This window comes from Papio anubis, chromosome 19, assembly GCF_008728515.1.
Source record: "Papio anubis isolate 15944 chromosome 19, Panubis1.0, whole genome shotgun sequence".
NCBI lineage: Eukaryota > Metazoa > Chordata > Mammalia > Primates > Cercopithecidae > Papio > Papio anubis.
The window spans coordinates 26754704-26776367 of NC_044994.1; the positions used below are offsets into that span (position 1 = coordinate 26754704).

The 21664-nt window shown below is 38.8% G+C and overlaps 1 protein-coding gene across 34 annotated transcripts in view; it reads left to right on the forward strand.

The window, feature by feature from the left end:
- Positions 1-21664, forward strand: part of DTNA (dystrobrevin alpha) — a 397895-nt gene that overhangs the window by 242775 nt on the left and 133456 nt on the right. For all 34 annotated transcript variants that reach the window (XR_004180045.1, XR_004180047.1, XR_004180046.1 and 31 more), the window contains one exon: positions 20230-20297. Coding sequence is in view for 31 of the 34 variants with exons in the window: in XM_021930042.2 (XP_021785734.1) it covers positions 20231-20297 (67 nt within the window). In the remaining 3 variants the exon portion in view is untranslated. The remainder of the gene's footprint in view (positions 1-20229; positions 20298-21664) is intronic.

The window sequence follows — 21664 nt, forward strand, 5'->3', positions numbered from 1 at the left end:
AGCTAACCAAATATATTGACACTTAAATGGTTTCAGAGTGTAGCCTAGCTACTTCTTATCAGGAAACTCATGAGTTTGCAAAGCTTTTATCAAGGTAACTTTATGTCCAAGGATTTCATCACCAACCCTTTGGAGCAGAATATTCCTGGAGCATAGTTGATACAGTGACTCCTCTGTGAGCCTTCTAGGTGTCTTCAAGAATTACTAAGGTCCAAAGTACTCAAATTTGAGTTTCTGTTTTATGCTGGCATTTATCAGATATGCAATAAATATTCACTAATATTCATGTCTGATATTAGTTAATATATTATTAGTCTGTACTTTCCTGATATTAGTCAATTTATTAAATATTGAGTAATGTCTGATACATAATAAATATTAGTCAAATAGCAATATGATGAAGAGGCTAAAAGTTGGAACAAAGGTCAGTTAGACTGACGTGGGTTCAAATTTGAGTTCTTTAAATTTGAGTTCTTTAAATTTCAGTTCTCTAAGCCTGAGTTTCCTCATCAACAAAATGAGGATAATAACACCAACTAACTTGAAGATAAAATTAAATCATTAAAATTAGGAATCACAGTAGGCCTCTCTAAAGGATGCTTAGGAGCTAGTAGAGTCTAGGGAGGAATAGGGAGGTAGTGCAGCCTGATGGCTAGGAAGCCTCCAGAGAGACTTCTTAAGTACAAATCCTGGTTCTATGGCTACCTGCAATGTGATCTTGTGAAAATTTCTTCACCCTTCTCAGTTGTATTAGTTTCCTCTTGTTGCTCTAACAAATAACCACTAACGTAGTGGCTTAAAACAACACAAATGTATTATCTTACTGTTCTGAGGTCCAGAAGTCTGAAGTGAGTCTTACTGTACTAAAATTAGAGTGTTGGCAGGGCTGCGTTCCTTCTGGAAGCTCTAGAGGAGAGCCCATTTCCTTGCCACTTCTAGCTTCTGGAGGCCACCCGCATTCCTTGGTGTGTGGGTTCTGCCTCCATCTTCAAATCCTCAACCTTTTATGAGGACTCCAAATAATTGCATTGGGCCCACCAGGATAATTCAGGCTAATTTCTCCATTTCAAGATCCTTAACCTAATCACATCCACAAAGTCCCTTTTGTCAAGATAACATATTCACAAATTCGGGGGGTTTAAGATGTGAACATCTCTGAGGGTCCATTATTCTGTCTACTTCGTCAGCCTTTGTTTTCTCTTCTTAAAAACAGGGTAATAGAGTATGGCCTCTCTCAGAGTTAGGATAAGAAATAAATAAAATAATTCATGTGACATGCTTAGTACAGAGCCTACTCACATAGAGGAAACACTTAGTAAATGTTTATTATTATTGTTACGACATTCAGTGAATGAATCTCAGGGTCTCTTCCGGCTATATAACCCAGGCATTCATGCCTCTGCCTCACCGGGACAATGCAGGAGGCCTGGAAGGCTGAAAAAGAAGGCTCCTTCCCACCAGCTATTCTTCCTCACTCAAATTCTTGGCAATCACCAAATGAGAGCCATGGCACTCTTAAGAAACACATTTCTCTCAGTCTTCCCTTAATTTCAGAAAAAATTCTCTTCAATGGAAGGGACATAACTAAAAGCTTTATAATTTATAGGAACAGATCCAGAGGCAAGAAATAAGGGCTGCCTCTGTTTCTTCTCTTTCCATTCTGTATTCCTGTCATTGCCAGTCAACCCTGGTCTTAGGAAAAGGAACCGTGGTGTGCAAAATGCCGTTGTTTACTGCTGGAGATCTTGCAGCCATAACTTTTGGCTGCTCATACTCCCTGCCTGTTTCTTTTCCATGTGGCCTATTTAGTTTTGGCATCTATGTTCATTAACCCCATTGACTCGGCTGTGTTTTCATTGTATAACAATCATCAGAGTCCCTACAATGTTGTTTTCTAGGTTGTTTCAAAATATTGCTATTTTCTAAGTTGTTTTATATTCTATCAGCCTAAGATATCCACTACAGAAAGAATTTAAGTGGTGGAAGGAAAAGATAGAATAATATTAATTAATTTCATATTTAGCTATGAATTTATCTCTATTCCACATGTTACTGATAGATAAAACTAAATTGTAAACTTGTTAAATGTAGGTTCTCTTATGTCCTCATTGTAAATGCATGTTTATTAAAAATCAAAATAGCTCCTTCTGCAATCTACAATTTTTGATACTTTTTAAAAATATTTTTGGTACAAATAAGTTTGCAGAAACATATAGTAGAATCAGTAGGGAGGAAAGGGATTTAAAAGAAATTTTTAATAGACATACTATATCATCTTCTCCTATCCTTCTTGTAGTGACTTTGGAACCCTGTGCTCTTAAGTTTTGCTATTGGTCTTGAATCTGTAGATATACAGTGATGGTCATATTGACATCCTCCCACCCACCCATCTTAGCCCTCATCTGCTGTTGACCCTCTCATCTTCCCTATCTCAAAAGATGCTTTCATTCTGTGGCCTCTGGAGAGTATCGTCCAGAGCTAGACTCCAGAAAGCAGGCAAGAGCCATTATTATTTCCTTTTCCCAGTGAATCAAAATTGCCACCTCTTCACTGTGTTTATCTCAAGCAGGTATCAAGAAGAAAGCAACCAAATTAAATATGCAAATTCTGATTTTCCCAAGGAAATTTGCTTTGTTAATGACATAAAATAAACTTCCCATGGTGAAATTTCAAGATACATCTCAGTGACACATAGTAAATGAGAGGTTTCATGTTAAAGAGAATTTTCTAGTTTCACTAAAAATCACCCCAAATAAATGGCAACCCCCTCCATCCTCACTGATTCATTCAAGAATCTTCATGACTATGCAAAGGCACGTCTGTGCTCTGAGTATACAGTGATATAAAGCACCATGCCACTGTTGGATTCACACATCATGGATATCATGACTGTTAGGAACTCTCTTGGTATTTCTTTTCCCACTATACTTTCCTGGTCGAGCTTGTTAGTTTTAGTCACATTCCCTATAATACACATAGAAATGAGGAAGGTGAATAAAGGAACAGAGTTAAGGAAAGGAAAACAAAGAGCAGGGAGGGAAAGTTGGAGCAGAGAATGGGAGAATAAGATGGAAAGAAGAGGAGAGGTGGAAGAAAATGGGGGAATGCAGAGGAGATAGGCACTTATGGCTCACAGATCTCTTTCCTTGGCAAAAATGGGCCATTGCACAAACCATGAACCCCATCCTGCCCAGCTCCCCTCTGGAATTCACTTACACATGTCTTCAGTTATGCTTTAGCCTATGTCCCTGTGCATCTGTGTGGGCAGTGCCCCACCACCAGTACCCTCGGGAAAAACAGGGCAGTTCCTTTGAGTCTTTTTTCATACAATTCCATTTTGGTCCTCCTTAAGAAGCTCAGTGGGATCTGTAGTCAGACATGTCTAGTCTGAAACCTTAAATTGTTCACTTAAGCAACGTCTTAATCTCTCTGAATCTTGGTTTTCACATTGGTAAAATAAGACAAACAATACCAACATGATGGTGTTCTTACAAGAACACAGTGAGAAGGGGCCTGCATAGTACTCGGAACATGGTAAGCTTTTTAAAATGATAATTGTTTTAAATAATGTCATGGCAATTACTATTATTATTAATTATTATTTCTTCTCCCAGAAGTCTGATATTTTGTCCTATTGCAGAAAACAATATATTCTCCTGCCTCTCTGCTTCCCAACTCTCCAAACTCAGCACTAAAAAAAAGAAGAAAGAAAATGTTAAAGCATACAAGCCTCCCTAGCCTACATCTAGTTCAATGCTATGCTTTTACTCTCTCTCTCTTTTCCCCAATTCTCCTATGGAAATCATAATTTCAGAAGCCCAGATCACAATTAGCCCATGGCCAGTAGCAGCCCCAGTATTTTTGTTCAGCACATTAGAATTGGACGAGGAAGGATCTATTTCTTTCTACTACTCTTTCTAAGATCTTCAAAAACAAACAATGGTTTAGAATTCTTTAAGCACCAAGAGTCATGCTAATACTGTCCTAAAACACTTGGGATTTTCAGGATGCAAGTTTCTGCCTGACCATCATACTGGGTTGTGTATCCAGGCACTCTGGTTCCAAGCGCATGAGAAGCGCCTTCTCCCACCATCACTCTTCCACCTTAGCCTTTGTAGGTCGCCAGCAACCTTCTTGCCCTGTCCCATGGGCAGTTGCTCTGTAGATGTGTCCACCGTAATTGGCTGCTGCCATTTCACTAATAGTTGGCACTCCACATAAAATAAAACTACCTTTGATTCTCACCAAATCCTGACTTTCTCCTCCTAAACCTGCCCATGCAAGAACTGTAATTCCTTTAGTTGTGTGTATATAGACATGAACATTTTGGTGGGGTCCATACCTTCATCAGCTCATTAAAGGGTCTAAAATCTTTAAAATATAGACAAGGCAGCATCGTACCGCTGAGCCAGCTAAATACCTGCTTGTGCTGTTGCAGCCTCTTTGCTGGGATGCCAAGTTTCGCTCAGTCACTTGAAAAAATTTTGGAATTACATTTTTAAAAGTACTCCAAAATATTTTACTTTTATAAATGTTTACGCATATATGCAATATACTCCCCACTTTGATAAGTGGAGTTCAAAAATTCAATTACAAAATTCAAGGTTGTCTTTCAAGGCTGTCTTATTGCAAGGTTAATAAAAAACAGTCTTCTAATTTGGGGAGGGGAACTTTTCAATTATTTGGGTTTTTTTTTTTTCATTTATACCTAATCCTGCAGATTATTTGTTTTTATTTATTTAATCTGTAGGAAAAAGAAACAGACATGTTTTATGAATAGTAATGGCCTACGCTGAATTGAGAAAGTGCCAAATGATCAGAAGGCAGTCATTTCCTAATACCCTTTCCCCAAGGCAAGGACTTGGCTACCCCAGCAGGAGGACAAGAAAGCCTCTGTCTCCAGTGTGAGGCTCAGCCTTCATTCCCCTGTGACAAAGTGGGCCTATGTGTATAACATTATTGCTAGTGAGAAATACAGATGCACCCATGTACACAGTCATTCTCCCAAGATATATCATATTGAATAAAACATGATTATCTGAAAAAAATCTGAGGTCCTGGTGCAGTTCTAAAGGCAGCAGTACAGCTGACCCCGCCTATGATAGTCTCCCCACAGGGACTCTGGAGGTCCTTTTGATCAAGCTCAACCTTTGGCAGGGCTCCCCAGTCCCTCTGAGATACTCTAATAACTTTGAACCTCACATGCATGACAGAGTCTGAATTTGGATCATCATCCTTCCAAAAAGTTCCTTTCTACCCTTGCCAATCTGCTCCCAGCCTGGCTCTGCAGTCTTTCCTCATAGTAAGGGGAGGTGTGGTGTGATACCAGCTGCTATTCAGCAGAAGTACCTAGCCTCTTACCAAGCCAAATGAATCAAATGAAACCAAATGTCCTTAAGCAACTTGTACACTCTTACCCAGAACAAGAGGTTTCTTCCTGACTTGAAAGAACCACTGAGAGTAGTTCTGTAGAGAATAAAAATGGTTCTGTCATTTTTTAAATGGCATTTTTCTGTTTCTTAAAGTTTGCCTCATTAGTTACCCACATCAATGTATGTATGTGTTTATGTATACTTATATTCCTCTAAAAGAAAAAAATATCTTCTCCCTTGGCTCAAAGTAGATTTTAAAGTGGGTCTTGAGTTATAGAAACATATTGCAAAGCAGCATAAGAATTCCAACCTAACGTTGTACAAGTAAGTTCATGTTCAGACTCAACGAGCATATTTCCACTCAACCCTAGCCATGTATTGGATGCACTTAGGGTGTTTTGTTTTTAAAAAAAAAATTATTTCAATAGTTTTGGGGGGTATAGGTGGTTTTTGGTTACATGGATATGTTTTTTAGTGACGATTTCTGAGATTTGGTGTACCCGTCGCCTGAGAAGCAAACACTGTACACAATATGTAGTAATTTATCCCTCGCCTCCCTACCAGCCTTCTCCTCTGAGTCCCCAAAGTCCATTATGTCATTCTTATGCCTTTGCATCCTCATAGCTTAGCTCCCACTTTAAGTGTGGATATACGATAATTGGTTTTCCATTCCCAAGTTACTTCACTAAGAATAATGGCCTCCAGCTCCATCCATGTTGTTCCAAAAGACATTATTTCATTTTGTTTTATGGCTGAGTAGTATTCCATGGTGTATATGTTATGTATACCACATTTTCTTTATCCACTCGTTGGTTGATGGACACTTAGGTTGGTTCTATATCTTTGCAATTGCAAATTGTGCTGCAAATTGTGTCTTTTTCATATAATGACTTCTTTTCCTTTGGGGATTGTTAGATCAAATGATAGTTCCACTTTTAGTTCTTTAAGGGATCTCCATAGTGTTTTCCATAGCAGTTGTACTAGCTTACATTCCCAGTAGCAGTGTAAAATTGTTCCCTTTCACCACATCCACACCAATGTCTATTATTGTTTGACATTTTAATTATGGCCATTCTTGCAGAAGTAAGGTGGTATCTCATTATGGTTTTCATTTGCATTTCCCTGATAATTAGTGAGCATTCTTTCATATGTTTGTTGGCCATTTGTATATCTTCTTTTGATAATTGTCTATTCATTTTCTTTGCCTACTTTTTGATGGAATTAGTTGTTATTTTCTTGCTGATTTGTTTGAGATCCTTATAGATTCTGGATATTAGTCCTTTGTCAGATGCATAGTTTGAGATTTTCTCCCACTGTGTGGGTTTTCTGTTTATTCTGCTGAGTATTTCTTTTGCTGTGCAGAAGCTTTCTAGTTTAATTAGGCCTCATTTATTTATTTTTTTGTTGCATTTGCTTTTAGGCCTTAATTATACATTCTTTGCCTAGGTTAATGTCTAGAAGAGTTTTTCCAATGTTATCTTCTAGAATTTTTATGGTTTCAGATCTTAGAGATAAGTCTTTGATCCATGTTGAGTTGATTTCTTAATAAGGTGAGAGATGAGGATCCAGTTTCATTCTTCTACATGTGACTTGCCAGATTTTCCAACACCACTTATTAAATAGGGTGTCCTTTCTCTAATTTACGTTTTGTATGCTTTGTTGAAGATCAGTTGGCTATAAGTATTTGGCTTCATTTCTGAGTTCTCTATTCTGTTCCACTAGGGTATGTGCTTATTTTTACACCAGTAACATACTGTTTTGGTAATGATTGTCTTGTAGTTTAATTTGAGGTTGGGTAATGTGATACCTCCATTTGTTCTTTTTGCTTAGTGTTGCTTTGGCTATGTGGGCTCTTTTATGGTTCCATATGAATTTTAGGATTTATTTTCTAGTTATGCAAAAAACAATGATGGTATTTTGATGGAAACTGCATTGAATCTGTAGATTTCTTTGGGCACCCTGGTCATTTTCACAATATTGATTCTACCCCTCCATGAGCATGGGGTATGTTTCTATTTGTTTGTGTCGTCTGTGATTTCTTTCAGCAGTGTTTTGTAGTTTTCCTTGTAGATATTTTTTACTTCCTTGGTTTAGTATATTCATAAGTATTTTATTTTGTTTTATTTTATTTGCAGCTGTTGTAAGAGGGATTGAGTTCTGGATTTGGTTCTCAGCTTGGTCATTGTTGGTGTATATCAATGCTACTGATTTGGGTACATTGATTTTATATCCTAAGACCTTAGTGAATTTATTAATCAGATCTAGGAGCTTTTTGGACTAGTCTTTAGGGCCTCCTAGGTGTGCAATCACATCATTAGTGAAGAACAACAGTTTGATTTCCTCTTTTCCAATTTGTATGCTCTTTATTTGTTTCTCTTGTCTGATTGCTCTGGCCAGGTCTTTCAGTACTATGTTGAATAGAAGTGGTGAAAGTGGGCATCCTTTATTTAGTTTCAGTTCCCAGGGGGAACGCTTTTAACTTTCCCCCATTCAAGAAGCTCTTAGTATGAATGCTCAGGTCCAACTCCAGATTCAGTAGCTCCAGGTACTTGCATTTTTGATTAGGTCTCCAGGCTAGTCTGAGGGGCAGTCATAGCTGAGAACTACTATGCTGGACACTTCATAAGGGAAACCAAATCCTGGATAACCCATCTAGCTGGTCGCTACACTAAAGTAGTGAGCTCATGCACCTCTCTCCAAAAATAATAATAATAAGACACCAGTTCCAAGAGTAGAAGATGACGTGCAAAGTAAAAGACAAAGTCAGAAAGTCATTATAACCTTGTATTTTAGTAACAGCATTTTTGTACTGTCACGGGCTCATCTAGATAAAGGACTAGGAAGTAAAATCAAATGCAATTATATTTTGCCTCAGGAAAGAGCTCTGAATACTTTTTTATTATATTGCCAAAGATTAGGACTAGAATGTAAATCTGAGAAAGTAATATCAAAGGCCTTCCTCATTAACAGAAATGGAAACAGGCATTTATATGCCACCAATAAATCAATTAAAGGAGGAAAGTAGCTTGAAATGGCCTTCATTGTGGTTATTAACTTCAGGGAGTGTAGCAGTTGGGGATTGCTGAATGCAGCATTTTCTTGTCTTTCACCTGGAGCAAAATGTAGGAAAATAAAGCATGGTAATGCTGTCATCATATTAAACCCAAAGTCTGCTTAAGTGTTTGCTAAAGTGGAGCAAAACAAAGCAGAGCCAGACGTTTCCAAAAACATTGTCCCACTTCTGTGGATTTAAATCACGAGACTGTGAATCAGTGTGTGACTTGGTGTGTTTCTATGTGTCTGGTTTACATAAATACGGACACTGGGAATTCTTTTAATCTCCCTGATTATTTCCAGTATAACAATGTCCTAAAACAGGAAGATTCCGTTAAGAAATAATACACAAAGGAACTTCCCAGTGAGGTTTGAGAGAGCTGTGACCCTTCTCCATCCTCCTTTTGGCTTGTTAATCACCAAGTCCTATTTACTGTTTTCAGTTTACCAATTTCAGAACATCCTAATTTGCGTTGAACAGTAGCATCTGGAACAAGATTACTGGTAAATGGAATCTATACTAGCTTAGGGATTTAATAATTAACAGAAAAAAGAGAATTCAGTGTCTTGTCATGCCAGAAAATACCCTTATGGTTTTTAGGCAGCCACTTTACCTTCTTGAGTCGTAAGTTCCTTAGCTATAACTTGAGAATGTAATATCTTTTTGATTTCCTCACAAAGTTACAGGGAAAAGCATTTTATGATCTTTAATAAGTTATACAAATGTAAGGCACCATTAGTTTCAGCTTCTGCCTTTAAAATTTCTGATATGTCATGTGTAATAGTAATATGCATTTATTATGTATGGTGTTGGATGAAAGGTGTGCCACGAAGGAAGTAACTTGAGGATGTGATATTTCAATGTGAATTCATTTCACTATGCCAAAATATAGTTCACATTTATTCTAACACCCTGTGCCCTACCTTTGGATTTATTCTTTATTTCTTACTGGTTCCCGAATTGGTTTACTGTTATTTCATCCTTCCCCATACATGGGGGCAAAGAGTTGGAACCATCCCTGTCCAGCGGTGCAACCCTCTTTTAATGACCATTCTGAAGAAGGGTGACTTGGTGACTTCACCTCCTACAAATTCATTAATGCCATGGGGGCAAAAGATTATTTCCTAATATGGGACAGAAAAAGCTGAGGTCCTCTCGTCTGCCATTCTCTATGTGGTCCGGCAGTCACCAAGTCCTATCAAATGTGTCTTCTAAATCTCTCTCAAATCAATGCTTTAATGCAAGACATGAGTCTCACTCCTGAAGCACAGAAGTATCCAACTCACTGGACTCTTCCCTTAGTCATGTGCTCCCAACCCTACCCTCCTACCTACCCAGTCTTCCTTCCATTCACCATGCTGGAGTTGTTTCTTAAACCTGAATCTCTATACATCAATTTCCTACTTAAACCTTGGATGGCATCTAGCCTCGACTGGAAAGCCCTGTATTGTCTAAACATGACAAGGATGGCTTTCTAGATTTGATGCCTGTTAATCTCTGAAGTGTCTCCACTCACACTTGCACCCAGCAATATTGAGCAACTGCCTGTTCCCAAATGCACCATCCCTGTTTCAAAGCTCCCGGCTTTTCTTCACGATTTTATTTGCCCTTCCTCCACTCTTTTTCATCTGAAAAAATTCCCATTTATCCTTTAAAATTCTGTTTCAGAGTCCCTCTTTCTTTGATCCTCTTTCAGATCATCCGAGAAATAAACTACTACATCTAACAGTACATATTTTCTTTTTTTTTTTTTTTTTTTAATTTATTTATTATTATTATACTTTAAGTTGTAGGGTACATGTGCATAACATGCAGGTTTGTTACATATGTATACTTGTGCCATGTTAGTCTGCTGCACCCATCAACTCGTCATTTACATCAGGTATAACTCCCAATGCAATCCCTCCCCCCTCCCCCCTCCCCATGATAGGCCCCGGTGTGTGATGTTCCCCTTCCTGAGTCCAAGTGATCTCGTTGTTCAGTTCCCACCTATGAGTGAGAACATGCGGTGTTTGGTTTTCTGTTCTTGTGATAGTTTGCTAAGAATGATGGTTTCCAGCTGCATCCATGTCCCTACAAAGGACGCAAACTCATCCTTTTTTATGGCTGCATAGTATTCCATGGTGTATATGTGCCACATTTTCTTAATCCAATCTGTCACTGATGGACATTTGGGTTGATTCCAAGTCTTTGCTATTGTGAATAGTGCTGCAATAAACATACGTGTGCATGTGTCTTTATAGCAGCATAATTTATAATCCTTTGGGTATATCCCCAGTAATGGGATGGCTGGGTCATATGGTACATCTAGTTCTAGATCCTTGAGGAATCGCCATACTGTTTTCCATAATGGTTGAACTAGTTTACAATCCCACCAACAGTGTAAAAGTGTTCCTATTTCTCCACATCCTCTCCAGCACCTGTTGTTTCCTGACTTTTTAATGATCGCCATTCTAACTGGTGTGAGATGGTATCTCATTGTGGTTTTGATTTGCATTTCTCTGATGGCCAGTGATGATGAGCATTTTTTCATATGTCTGTTGGCTGTATGAATGTCTTCTTTTGAGAAATGTCTTTTCATATCCTTTGCCCACTTTTTGATGGGGTTGTTTGTTTTTTTCTTGTAAATTTGTTGGAGTTCTTTGTAGGTTCTGGATATTAGCCCTTTGTCAGATGAGTAGATTGCAAAAATTTTCTCCCATTCTGTAGGTTGCCTGTTCACTCTGATGGTAGTTTCTTTTGCTGTGCAGAAGCTCTTTAGTTTAATTAGATCCCATTTGTCAATTTTAGCTTTTGCTGCCGTTGCTTTTGGTGTTTTAGACATGAAGTCTTTGCCCATGCCTATGTCCTGAATGGTACTACCTAGGTTTTCCTCTAGGAATTTTATGGTATTAGGTCTAACATTTAAGTCTCTAATCCATCTTGAATTAATTTTCGTATAAGGAGTAAGGAAAGGATCCAGTTTCAGCTTTCTACTTATGGCTAGCCAATTTTCCCAGCACCATTTATTAAATAGGGAATCCTTTCCCCATTTCTTGTTTCTCTCAGGTTTGTCAAAGATCAGATGGCTGTAGATGTGTGGTATTATTTCTGAGGACTCTGTTCTGTTCCATTGGTCTATATCTCTGTTTTGGTACCAGTACCATGCTGTTTTGGTTACTGTAGCCTTGTAGTATAGTTTGAAGTCAGGTAGTGTGATGCCTCCAGCTTTGTTCTTTTGACTTAGGATTGTCTTGGAGATGCGGGCTCTTTTTTGGTTCCATATGAACTTTAAAGCAGTTTTTTCCAATTCTGTGAAGAAACTCATTGGTAGCTTGATGGGGATGGCATTGAATCTATAAATTACCTTGGGCAGTATGGCCATTTTCACGATATTGATTCTTCCTATCCATGAGCATGGTATGTTCTTCCATTTGTTTGTGTCCTCTTTTATTTCACTGAGCAGTGGTTTGTAGTTCTCCTTGAAGAGGTCCTTTACATCCCTTGTAAGTTGGATTCCTAGGTATTTTATTCTCTTTGAAGCAATTGTGAATGGAAGTTCATTCCTGATTTGGCTCTCTGTTTGTCTGTTACTGGTGTATAAGAATGCTTGTGATTTTTGCACATTAATTTTGTATCCTGAGACTTTGCTGAAGTTGCTTATCAGCTTAAGGAGATTTTGGGCTGAGACAATGGGGTTTTCTAAATATACAATCATGTCATCTGCAAACAGGGACAATTTGACTTCTTCTTTTCCTAACTGAATACCCCTGATTTCTTTCTCTTGCCTAATTGCCCTAGCCAGAACTTCCAACACTATGTTGAATAGGAGTGGTGAGAGAGGGCATCCCTGTCTTGTGCCAGTTTTCAAAGGGAATTTTTCCAGTTTTTGCCCATTCAGTATGATATTGGCTGTGGGTTTGTCATAAATAGCTCTTATTATTTTGAGGTACGTTCCATCAATACCGAATTTATTGAGCGTTTTTAGCATGAAGGGCTGTTGAATTTTGTCAAAAGCCTTTTCTGCATCTATTGAGATAATCATGTGGTTCTTGTCTTTGGTTCTGTTTATATGCTGGATTATGTTTATTGATTTGCGAATGTTGAACCAGCCTTGCATCCCAGGGATGAAGCCCACTTGATCATGGTGGATAAGCTTTTTGATGTGTTGCTGAATCCGGTTTGCCAGTATTTTATTGAGGATTTTTGCATCGATGTTCATCAGGGATATTGGTCTAAAATTCTCTTTTTTTGTTGTATCTCTGCCAGGCTTTGGTATCAGGATGATGTTGGCCTCATAAAATGAGTTAGGGAGGATTCCCTCTTTTTCTATTGATTGGAATAGTTTCAGAAGGAATGGTACCAACTCCTCCTTATACCTCTGGTAGAATTCAGCTGTGAATCCATCTGGTCCTGGACTTTTTTTGGTTGGTAGGCTATTAATTATTGCCTCAATTTCAGAGCCTACTATTGGTTTATTCAGGGATTCAACTTCTTCCTGGTTTAGTCTTGGAAGAGTGTAAGTGTCCAGGAAATTATCCATTTCTTCTAGGTTTTCCAGTTTATTTGCGTAGAGGTGTTTATAGTATTCTCTGATGGTAGTTTGTATTTCTGTGGGGTCGGTGGTGATATCCCCTTTATCATTTTTAATTGCATCGATTTGATTCTTCTCTCTTTTCTTCTTTATTAGTCTTGCTAGTGGTCTGTCAATTTTGTTGATCTTTTCAAAAAACCAACTCCTGGATTCATTGATTTTTTGGAGGGTTTTTTGTGTCTCTATCTCCTTCAGTTCTGCTCTGATCTTAGTTATTTCTTGCCTTCTGCTAGCTTTGGAATGTGTTTGCTCTTGCTTCTCTAGTTCTTTTAATAGCGATGTTAGAGTGTCAATTTTTGATCTTTCCTGCTTTCTCTTGTGGGCATTTAGTGCTATAAATTTCCCTCTACACACTGCTTTAAATGTGTCCCAGAGATTCTGGTATGTTGTATCTTTGTTCTCATTGGTTTCAAAGAACATCTTTATTTCTGCCTTCATTTCGTTATGTACCCAGTAGTCATTCAGGAGCAGGTTGTTCAGTTTCCATGTAGTTGAGCGGTTTTGATTGAGTTTCTTAGTCCTGAGTTCTAGTTTGATTGCACTGTGGTCTGAGAGACAGTTTGTTATAATTTCTGTTCTTGTACATTTGCTGAGGAGTGCTTTACTTCCAATTATATGGTCAATTTTGGAGTAAGTACGATGTGGTGCTGAGAAGAATGTATATTCTGTTGATTTGGGGTGGAGAGTTCTATAGATGTCTATTAGGTCTGCTTGCTGCAGAGATGAGTTCAATTCCTGGATATCCTTGTTCACTTTCTGTCTTGTTGATCTGTCTAATGTTGACAGTGGAGTGTTGAAGTCTCCCATTATTATTGTACGGGAGTCTAAGTCTCTTTGTAAGTCTCTAAGGACTTGCTTTATGAATCTGGGTGCTCCTGTATTGGGTGCATATATATTTAGGATAGTTAGCTCTTCCTGTTGAATTGATCCCTTGACCATTATGTAATGGCCTTCTTTGTCTCTTTTGATCTTTGATGGTTTAAAGTCTGTTTTATCAGAGACTAGGATTGCAACCCCTGCTTTTTTTTGTTCTCCATTTGCTTGGTAAATCTTCCTCCATCCCTTTATTTTGAGCCTATGTATGTCTCTGCGTGTGAGATGGGTCTCCTGAATACAGCAGACTGATGGGTCTTGACTCTTTATCCAGTTTGCCAGTCTGTGTCTTTTCATTGGAGCATTTAGTCCATTTACATTTAAGGTTAAGATTGTTATGTGTGAACTTGATCCTGCCATTATGATATTAACTGGTTATTTTGCTCGTTAGTTGATGCAGTTTCTTCCTAGCCTCGATGGTCTTTACATTTTGGCATGTTTTTGCAATGGCTGGTACCGGTTGTTCCTTTCCATGTTGAGTGCTTCCTTCAGGGTCTCTTGTAAGGCAGGCCTAGTGGTGACAAAATCTCTAAGCATTTGCTTATCTGTAAAGGATTTTATTTCTCCTTCACTTATGAAACTTAGTTTGGCTGGATATGAAATTCTGGGTTTAAAATTCTTTTCTTTAAGAATGTTGAATATTGGCCCCCACTCTCTTCTGGCTTGGAGAGTTTCTGCCGAGAGATCTGCTGTGAGTCTGATGGGCTTCCCTTTGTGGGTAACCCGACCTTTCTCTCTGGCTGCCCTTAAGATTTTTTCCTTCATTTCAACTTTGGTGAATCTGGCAATTATGTGTCTTGGAGTTGCTCTTCTCGAGGAGTATCTTTGTGGCGTTCTCTGTATTTCCTGGATTTGAATGTTGGCCTGCCCTACTAGGTTGGGGAAGTTCTCCTGGATGATATCCTGAAGAGTGTTTTCCAACTTGGTTCCATTTTCCCCCTCACTTTCAGGCACCCCAATCAGACGTAGATTTGGTCTTTTTACATAATCCCATACTTCTTGCAGGCTTTGTTCATTTCTTTTTCTTCTTTTTTCTTTTGGTTTCTCTTCTCGCTTCATTTCATTCATTTGATCCTCAATCGCTGATACTCTTTCTTCCAGTTGATCGAGTCGGTTACTGAAGCTTATGCATTTGTCACGTATTTCTCGTGTCATGGTTTTCATCTCTTTCATTTCGTTTATGATCTTCTCTGCATTAATTACTCTAGCTGTCAATTCTTCCACTTTTTTTTCAAGATTTTTAGTTTCTTTGCGCTGGGTACGTAATTCCTCCTTTAGCTCTGAGAAATTTGATGGACTGAAGCCTTCTTCTCTCATCTCGTCAAAGTCATTCTCCGTCCAGCTTTGATCCGTTGCTGGCGATGAGCTGCGCTCCTTTGCCGGGGGAGATGTGCTCTTATTTTTTGAATTTCCAGCTTTTCTGCCCTGCTTTTTCCCCATCTTTGTGGTTTTATCTGCCTCTGGTCTTTGATGATGGTGATGTACTGATGGGGTTTTGGTGTAGGTGTCCTTCCTGTTTGATAGTTTTCCTTCTAACAGTCAGGACCCTCAGCTGTAGGTCTGTTGGAGATTGCTTGAGGTCCACTCCAGACCCTGTTTGCCTGGGTATCAGCAGCAGAGGCTGCAGAAGATAGAATATTTCTGAACAGCGAGTGTACCTGTCTGATTCTTGCTTTGGAAGCTTCCTCTCAGGGGTGTACTCCACCCTGTGAGGTGTGGGGTGTCAGACTGCCCCTAGTGGGGGATGTCTCCCAGTTAGGCTACTCAGGGGTCAGGGACCCACTTGAGCAGGCAGTCTGTCCCTTCTCAGATCTCAGCCTCCGTGTTGGGAGATCCACTGCTGTCTTCAAAGCTGTCAGACAGAGTCGTTTGCGTCTGCAGAGTTTTCTGCTGCTTTGTTGTTGTTGTTGTTGTTGTTGTGTAGCTGTGCCCTGTCCCCAGAGGTGGAGTCTACAGAGACAGGCAGGTTTCCTTGAGCTGCTGTGAGCTCCACCCAGTTGGAGCTTCCCAGCAGCTTTGTTTACCTACTTAAGCCTCAGCAATGGCGGGCGCCCCTCCCCCAGCCTCGCTGCTGCCTTGCTGGTAGATCACAGACTGCTGTGCTAGCAATGAGGGAGGCTCCGTGGGCGTGGGACCCTCCCGGCCAGGTGTGGGATATGATCTCCTGGTGTGCCTGTTTACTTAAAGCACAATATTGGGGTGGGAGTTACCCGATTTTCCAGGTGTTGTGTGTCTCAGTTCCCCTGGCTAGGAAAAGGGATTCCCTTCCCCCTTGCGCTTCCCAGGTGAGGCGATGCCTCGCCCTGCTTCAGCTCTCGCTGGTCGGGCTGCAGCAGCTGACCAGCACCGATCGTCCGGCACTCCCCAGTGAGATGAACCCAGTACCTCAGTTGAAAATGCAGAAATCACCGGTCTTCTGTGTCGCTGGCGCTGGGAGTTGGAGACTGGAGCTGTTCCTATTCGGCCATCTTGCTCCGCCCTCCCCATATTTTCATTATGGTACATATTACTCCAAATTTTAATTATTTGTTAGAAAAATCTGTTCCCCCTTTCAAAGTTGCGAGCCTCTTGAAGACAAGGATCATGTTGTATTAATCTCTGGGTCTCAAGAAACTACCAGTGTATTTGACAAAGTATAGCTACTTTATAAATATTTCTTAAGTAAATGAATAGATGGGTTCTTATAAGTGAAAACAACATATGTCCTGTATAATTTGTGGGACTGAGCTTTAGTAAAGGAAACATCTGACAGGGCTCATCACTTATTTATCACTGTTAGTTCTTTTCACCCTTTTTACATTTATATAATCTTCTTGTAAAATCTAAGGTTGCAAGCATGTGCATGAAAGAGCAACAGAAACTGACCAAATTGGGCTCATCGGTGAGCCATGTGCCCTGTGGCACACATTAGTGTCATCACAAATGGGTTATCTTCCCCTTCACCTCCTCCATATGACTTTGGGCAGCTGTTGTTGTACTGAAATTCATGAAAAGCAGAGTTCCTTGTCAACTTCCCTCATTTCAGAAACAAAACTGCTCTCTGTAAAAGCACCTGGTCCTTTCCCTACAGAATGACATGCTCTTCTCTCTTTCCAAAGCAGTGAGAATGTAGTCAGGCATTGTGTGTCTCAGATCCCATTGATCAGAGTTAAATTGGAAACCAAGGAGCCCACAGTGGTGCTCCCTGCCTGTTGAACGCATGAGCTTACTTTGTCCCAGAGTCCCCCTACTGAATCAGTGTAAAGTGTAATCTAGCAGGCCTCCCGTTTTTACTATTACGACTGTGATCAATGGGTAATAGGTGAGTATTCTCAATTTTATCTGACTGCACTACTTCCCAGAAAACTCTGGGGGTAAAATGAGAAGTGTGTTATTTTTCTTTTATATTTATAATTATATTCTGTGCCTTCTATTATTTCATGCCACAGAGGTTTTTCCTGTCTCTTCCAAGGTACCCATTTGACCTAGAAGTGAGAATTAATACCTATTGTGTAACTAATGATGGTTCTTTTACGAGTTAGTTAATCAAAAAAAATTAGGAATAAAACAAAAGTTGACATCAATGTACTTTGCATCTTTTTCAACTTCTTCATAAGACTTGATTTTGCTTTCAAATGTATGGTCCTAGATTATAAGCAATGTAAATTAGTTTCTCTCATTTCAAATAATTAATCTCTGAAACTAGTACAATTTGAATTTCACTCTTCTATAAGTCAGATTTGGGAGATATAACTGAAAGTTCATTTCATGGAAACCAAACTTAGCTTGTTTTGCTGTTTTCTCTCTTTCCTCTTTGTTTTGTTTTTTTTTTTTTTTTTCTCTTTCATTATTTATTCAATAAATGCAAGCTGGCCATATCATTTGTTGGTTGGATTTTGCTGGGCACTGTGAAGAATTAAGATATGTGAGGTTAGTGCTCTCAAAACCTTACAGAGAAAGAGACAAAATGTTAAATAGGAATAGAGTTGTCACAACACCACGAAACAAGTAGTACAAGCAGCAAGGCCTGCAAGTTCAGATGCCAGTCTTTACCTCTGATATTTTCTATCAGAGCTCCCTGGACTGCCATCCTTTGTGATTTATTTTTAATCATTCTTTTCATCTCGTTCTAACACAGAGATCCAGGAACACATCACTCATTCTATCCTCTATCTTTCTTATTGCCTCAACTCTACTTCTGAGCCCTTGAAATAAACTTTGGAAGCTATATTCATACTACTTTGTGAAAGTCAGTATTATCTACCCACTTCTGAAATAAAGGAGATGAGGTTATATGAATTAGGAAGGGTGTGTTTTTTTCCAGATCTATATACCAACTTTACCTGCATATATGAAATCTTATAAAAAGCAAGTTTTTGACCATATTCAGCAACAAATTGTTACCAAATTGATGAAGCTTCATTAATAACTCTACTCCTTTTCAATAGTTATTTAGGATAGTCCCTGGTATATTATCTAACCCATTGTGAATGTGTGCACTCTCTTCCCTTGACTCCAGAAACCAAAGCTGTTCCACAGCCTTCCTTCCCTTCCTGGCAATGGGCTTCACCCATAAAAGCATCTGGTCAGGCTACTGAATCAATTTGATAAACATCACTTTTACCACCATTTTTTTTTTAAATTTTACCCTCAGTTGAGTCATTCTGTACACAGCTCATTACCTTTTGAGCAGTCTTCTGCTGTAGTTTTGTTAAATTTATCCTCAGGAAATCAACCCCTCTCATGTTCACATCTTTCTTTCCACTTCTATGGCTGTAATTACTTCATTGTGTCTTAATTGCTTTTATGCTTCTGTATCTCTACCACTACAGTATAAGCACCTTGAGGACAAGCACTGTGACTTGATCACTGTAGTGCACTCAGAGGACAGCGGGTCCTGACTTGATCACTGTGATGTGCTCATAGGACAGTGTGATCCTGGCTTGATTGCTGTGGGGCACTCAAAGTGTAGTAGGGTTCCTGGAGTATGAAAGGCACTCAGTAAAGGCTTGTTTTATTTTCATTCATTTATTTTTAATTGGTAGATAATTATTGTGTATATTTATGGGGTACAATGTAATGTGTCGATCCCTGTATACATTGTAGGAAAAGTCAGTCGAGCTAATTAACATATCCATCACCTCACCAACTTATTTTTTGTGGTGAACGTGCTGTTTGTTGAGTGAGTGCTCAGAATTGAAAGGCAATGCATGCTGTGGAGATGCAGAGGACAGGCACCGAACCCAGGCAGTTGTAGAAAGTTGGGGAAGATTTCAGAGGAAGATAGACAAACTGAGATTTGACACCTCACCTTGCTGAGGGTGACAGCAAGTTAGCTTGGCATAGGGAGAGGACGATCCTGTCAGAAAAGAGCATAGACAAAGTCCTAGATTTGAGAAAGAGCAGAGGCCATAGAGGCACAGGCAAAAAAACCCATGCAACTACACCTTTTGTTAACTATGCCTGAGAATCAAGGCAGAAGTCAGTGTGGTAGACATACATGTGCATCTATATATGTGCACATGAGAGGAAACTTTGGTTTTTAAAAGTTTAATTAGATGTAATAAAAAGTCAAATCCATCAACCTCTAAAACTCTTGATATTTAGCCCAAAGCCCTCTACATGACTAAACACATCCATTAACTTTCTCATTATTTAATTTTAATTTTTTCTATCATATTTTAATTCTGTGTTTTAACTGTTGGCATTTTAATAGTATATTTTATATAGTTCCACTGCAGACAATAGTATGGTTAAGGAAAGATATTTGAATTTAACCACCTTGCATGAAGTTGTTATGTACAGGAACTGTTGCAAGTTCCAAACACTCAACTTAGAAATGAACATTTAGAAAACTACGTGTTTATAAATTGAGGTTTTGAGTGCATAAGGGACAACTGGCAACAGGATGAGATGGAAGCCATAATGGTCTTAGAGTCCAAACGTCTGCATCCTTCATTCACCAAGTTCATGAGACTCTTGGTTTCATCATCTGTTGAATGGGATCCACAATATCTGTTCTCCAGTCTTAGGTATTCTTAAAATTGAAAGAGAAACTGAATGTGAAACAAATCACCTAACAGATGGTAGATGGTTGTATTTAGTTATAGCACAAGGTCATTTGCTACAGTAGTTACTTTTATGTTAGACAATAAAAATTTTATACCCCCTCCAACAACTACAACAATAATATATATGGAAAAATATGTGCAGCAATTTAGGTTAGTAAAAGTAAAGCTGTACTTTTTAAAACAAATGGTTTTCAATAGGTTTTCTATATGTTTGTGCCACAAGTACAGCAAGTATGTTTACAGAGAAATGGCTTCTTGCCTCAATAGCGTGAGGATAATATGTGTTGTAACCATTTTGTCTCATAGAATGATTGAAGATAGTGGGAAAAGAGGAAATACCATGGCAGAAAGAAGACAGCTGTTTGCAGAGATGAGTAAGTATGGATCTTTTAAGGAACACCCTATAGTTTCCATTGAATACTCATGGAAAGGCTAGAAATAACCACTTATCTTTATGATACTTGTACTTTTCCTTGGATCCTAAGTCCCTTTCATGAAGTGTACATTTTGGCCTTTTTTACTTCTTACTTGGCAAGAGTTCAGTTAGTCAGTAATTCATCCTAATTTGTTATTAGACTGTATATTTTATATGGAAGAAAATGTTTATAGACCTCTATATTTACATTCACACATATGTGCACATACACAGACACTTGATAAACACTATTTAGTATTGACATTAATACAGTCCACTAAACTTTAAAGTCTGTGTTCATCCCCCTGCACTGTCACAGCAGCTGGCATATTGTAGGCACTAGATAAAATTTGTGAAATGAATTATTGACTTTCTTCCCTGCGAAGTGATATCATATGTTTATGTGGAAAGGAGAAGTTAGGCACAATTACTGGACCAAACTATAAACTGTCTTTCAGACTTCATGTTCTACATGAGGAGAATCTATTCTGCAAACTGGTTTTTTAAAAAAATACTAAGGAAAATAAAAGATAAAGGGAGCTTAGAGGTGACCTGCTACACAAGGGAACCCAAACTAAGTTACTGACTCCAGTGAAGAATCTATTCAATAAAGGCTATTGGTTTATGTAAGTGCACAGTTGCTGTATAAGTAATTGGTTGGTAGCATCTCCCTTGTAGACCATTTTTCTTTTTCATAAAGAAAAAGAACTTGACATTAGGGGGAAAACCACACATCTCAAGTTGAATGTTGTAAAGGAAAAAGCATGGTTCTCTTCATGTCTTTTTATCTCTTCTTCCTGCATACGGAATGAGGATGAGCAGGAGTGAGTGGTAAGCCTTTTTCCCTAAGAAGGCAGTAGACAAAATTAGGTTCCTACTAAAGATTGAAAGGGATTGGCAAGAATGAGGGTCAGAACAGAAAAAGTTAAGTCCCAGATAATAAGATTCGTATTTTCCTTTATCATTCCCCAATAATCTGGTGGTACCAAGATAGCATTAGAACTAACAAAGAGGAAAGAAAATTAAAATTGATGTGGGGAATCTCAATCGTGTTCCTTGCTTTTTCCACTTTTAGAAATGTGCTTAGAGTGTTTGGGAGAGTTTCAGCCAGGCCTTGCAATTTCTTAGACCCCATGTGTGGTACTGTGTCTTCACCTGGAATTGTGGCCTTTGTGCAGTTACAAATCCAACAGAGCAAGGAGCCTAGTGAGTACCTGTCCATCTAAACAAAATCCAAAGCAGCACAGGTATCCTCCAACAGCACATTCTTGTATTAAAAAGGCAAGAGTACATCATGGGACAATATCTTCTCAGACACAGTAGAAA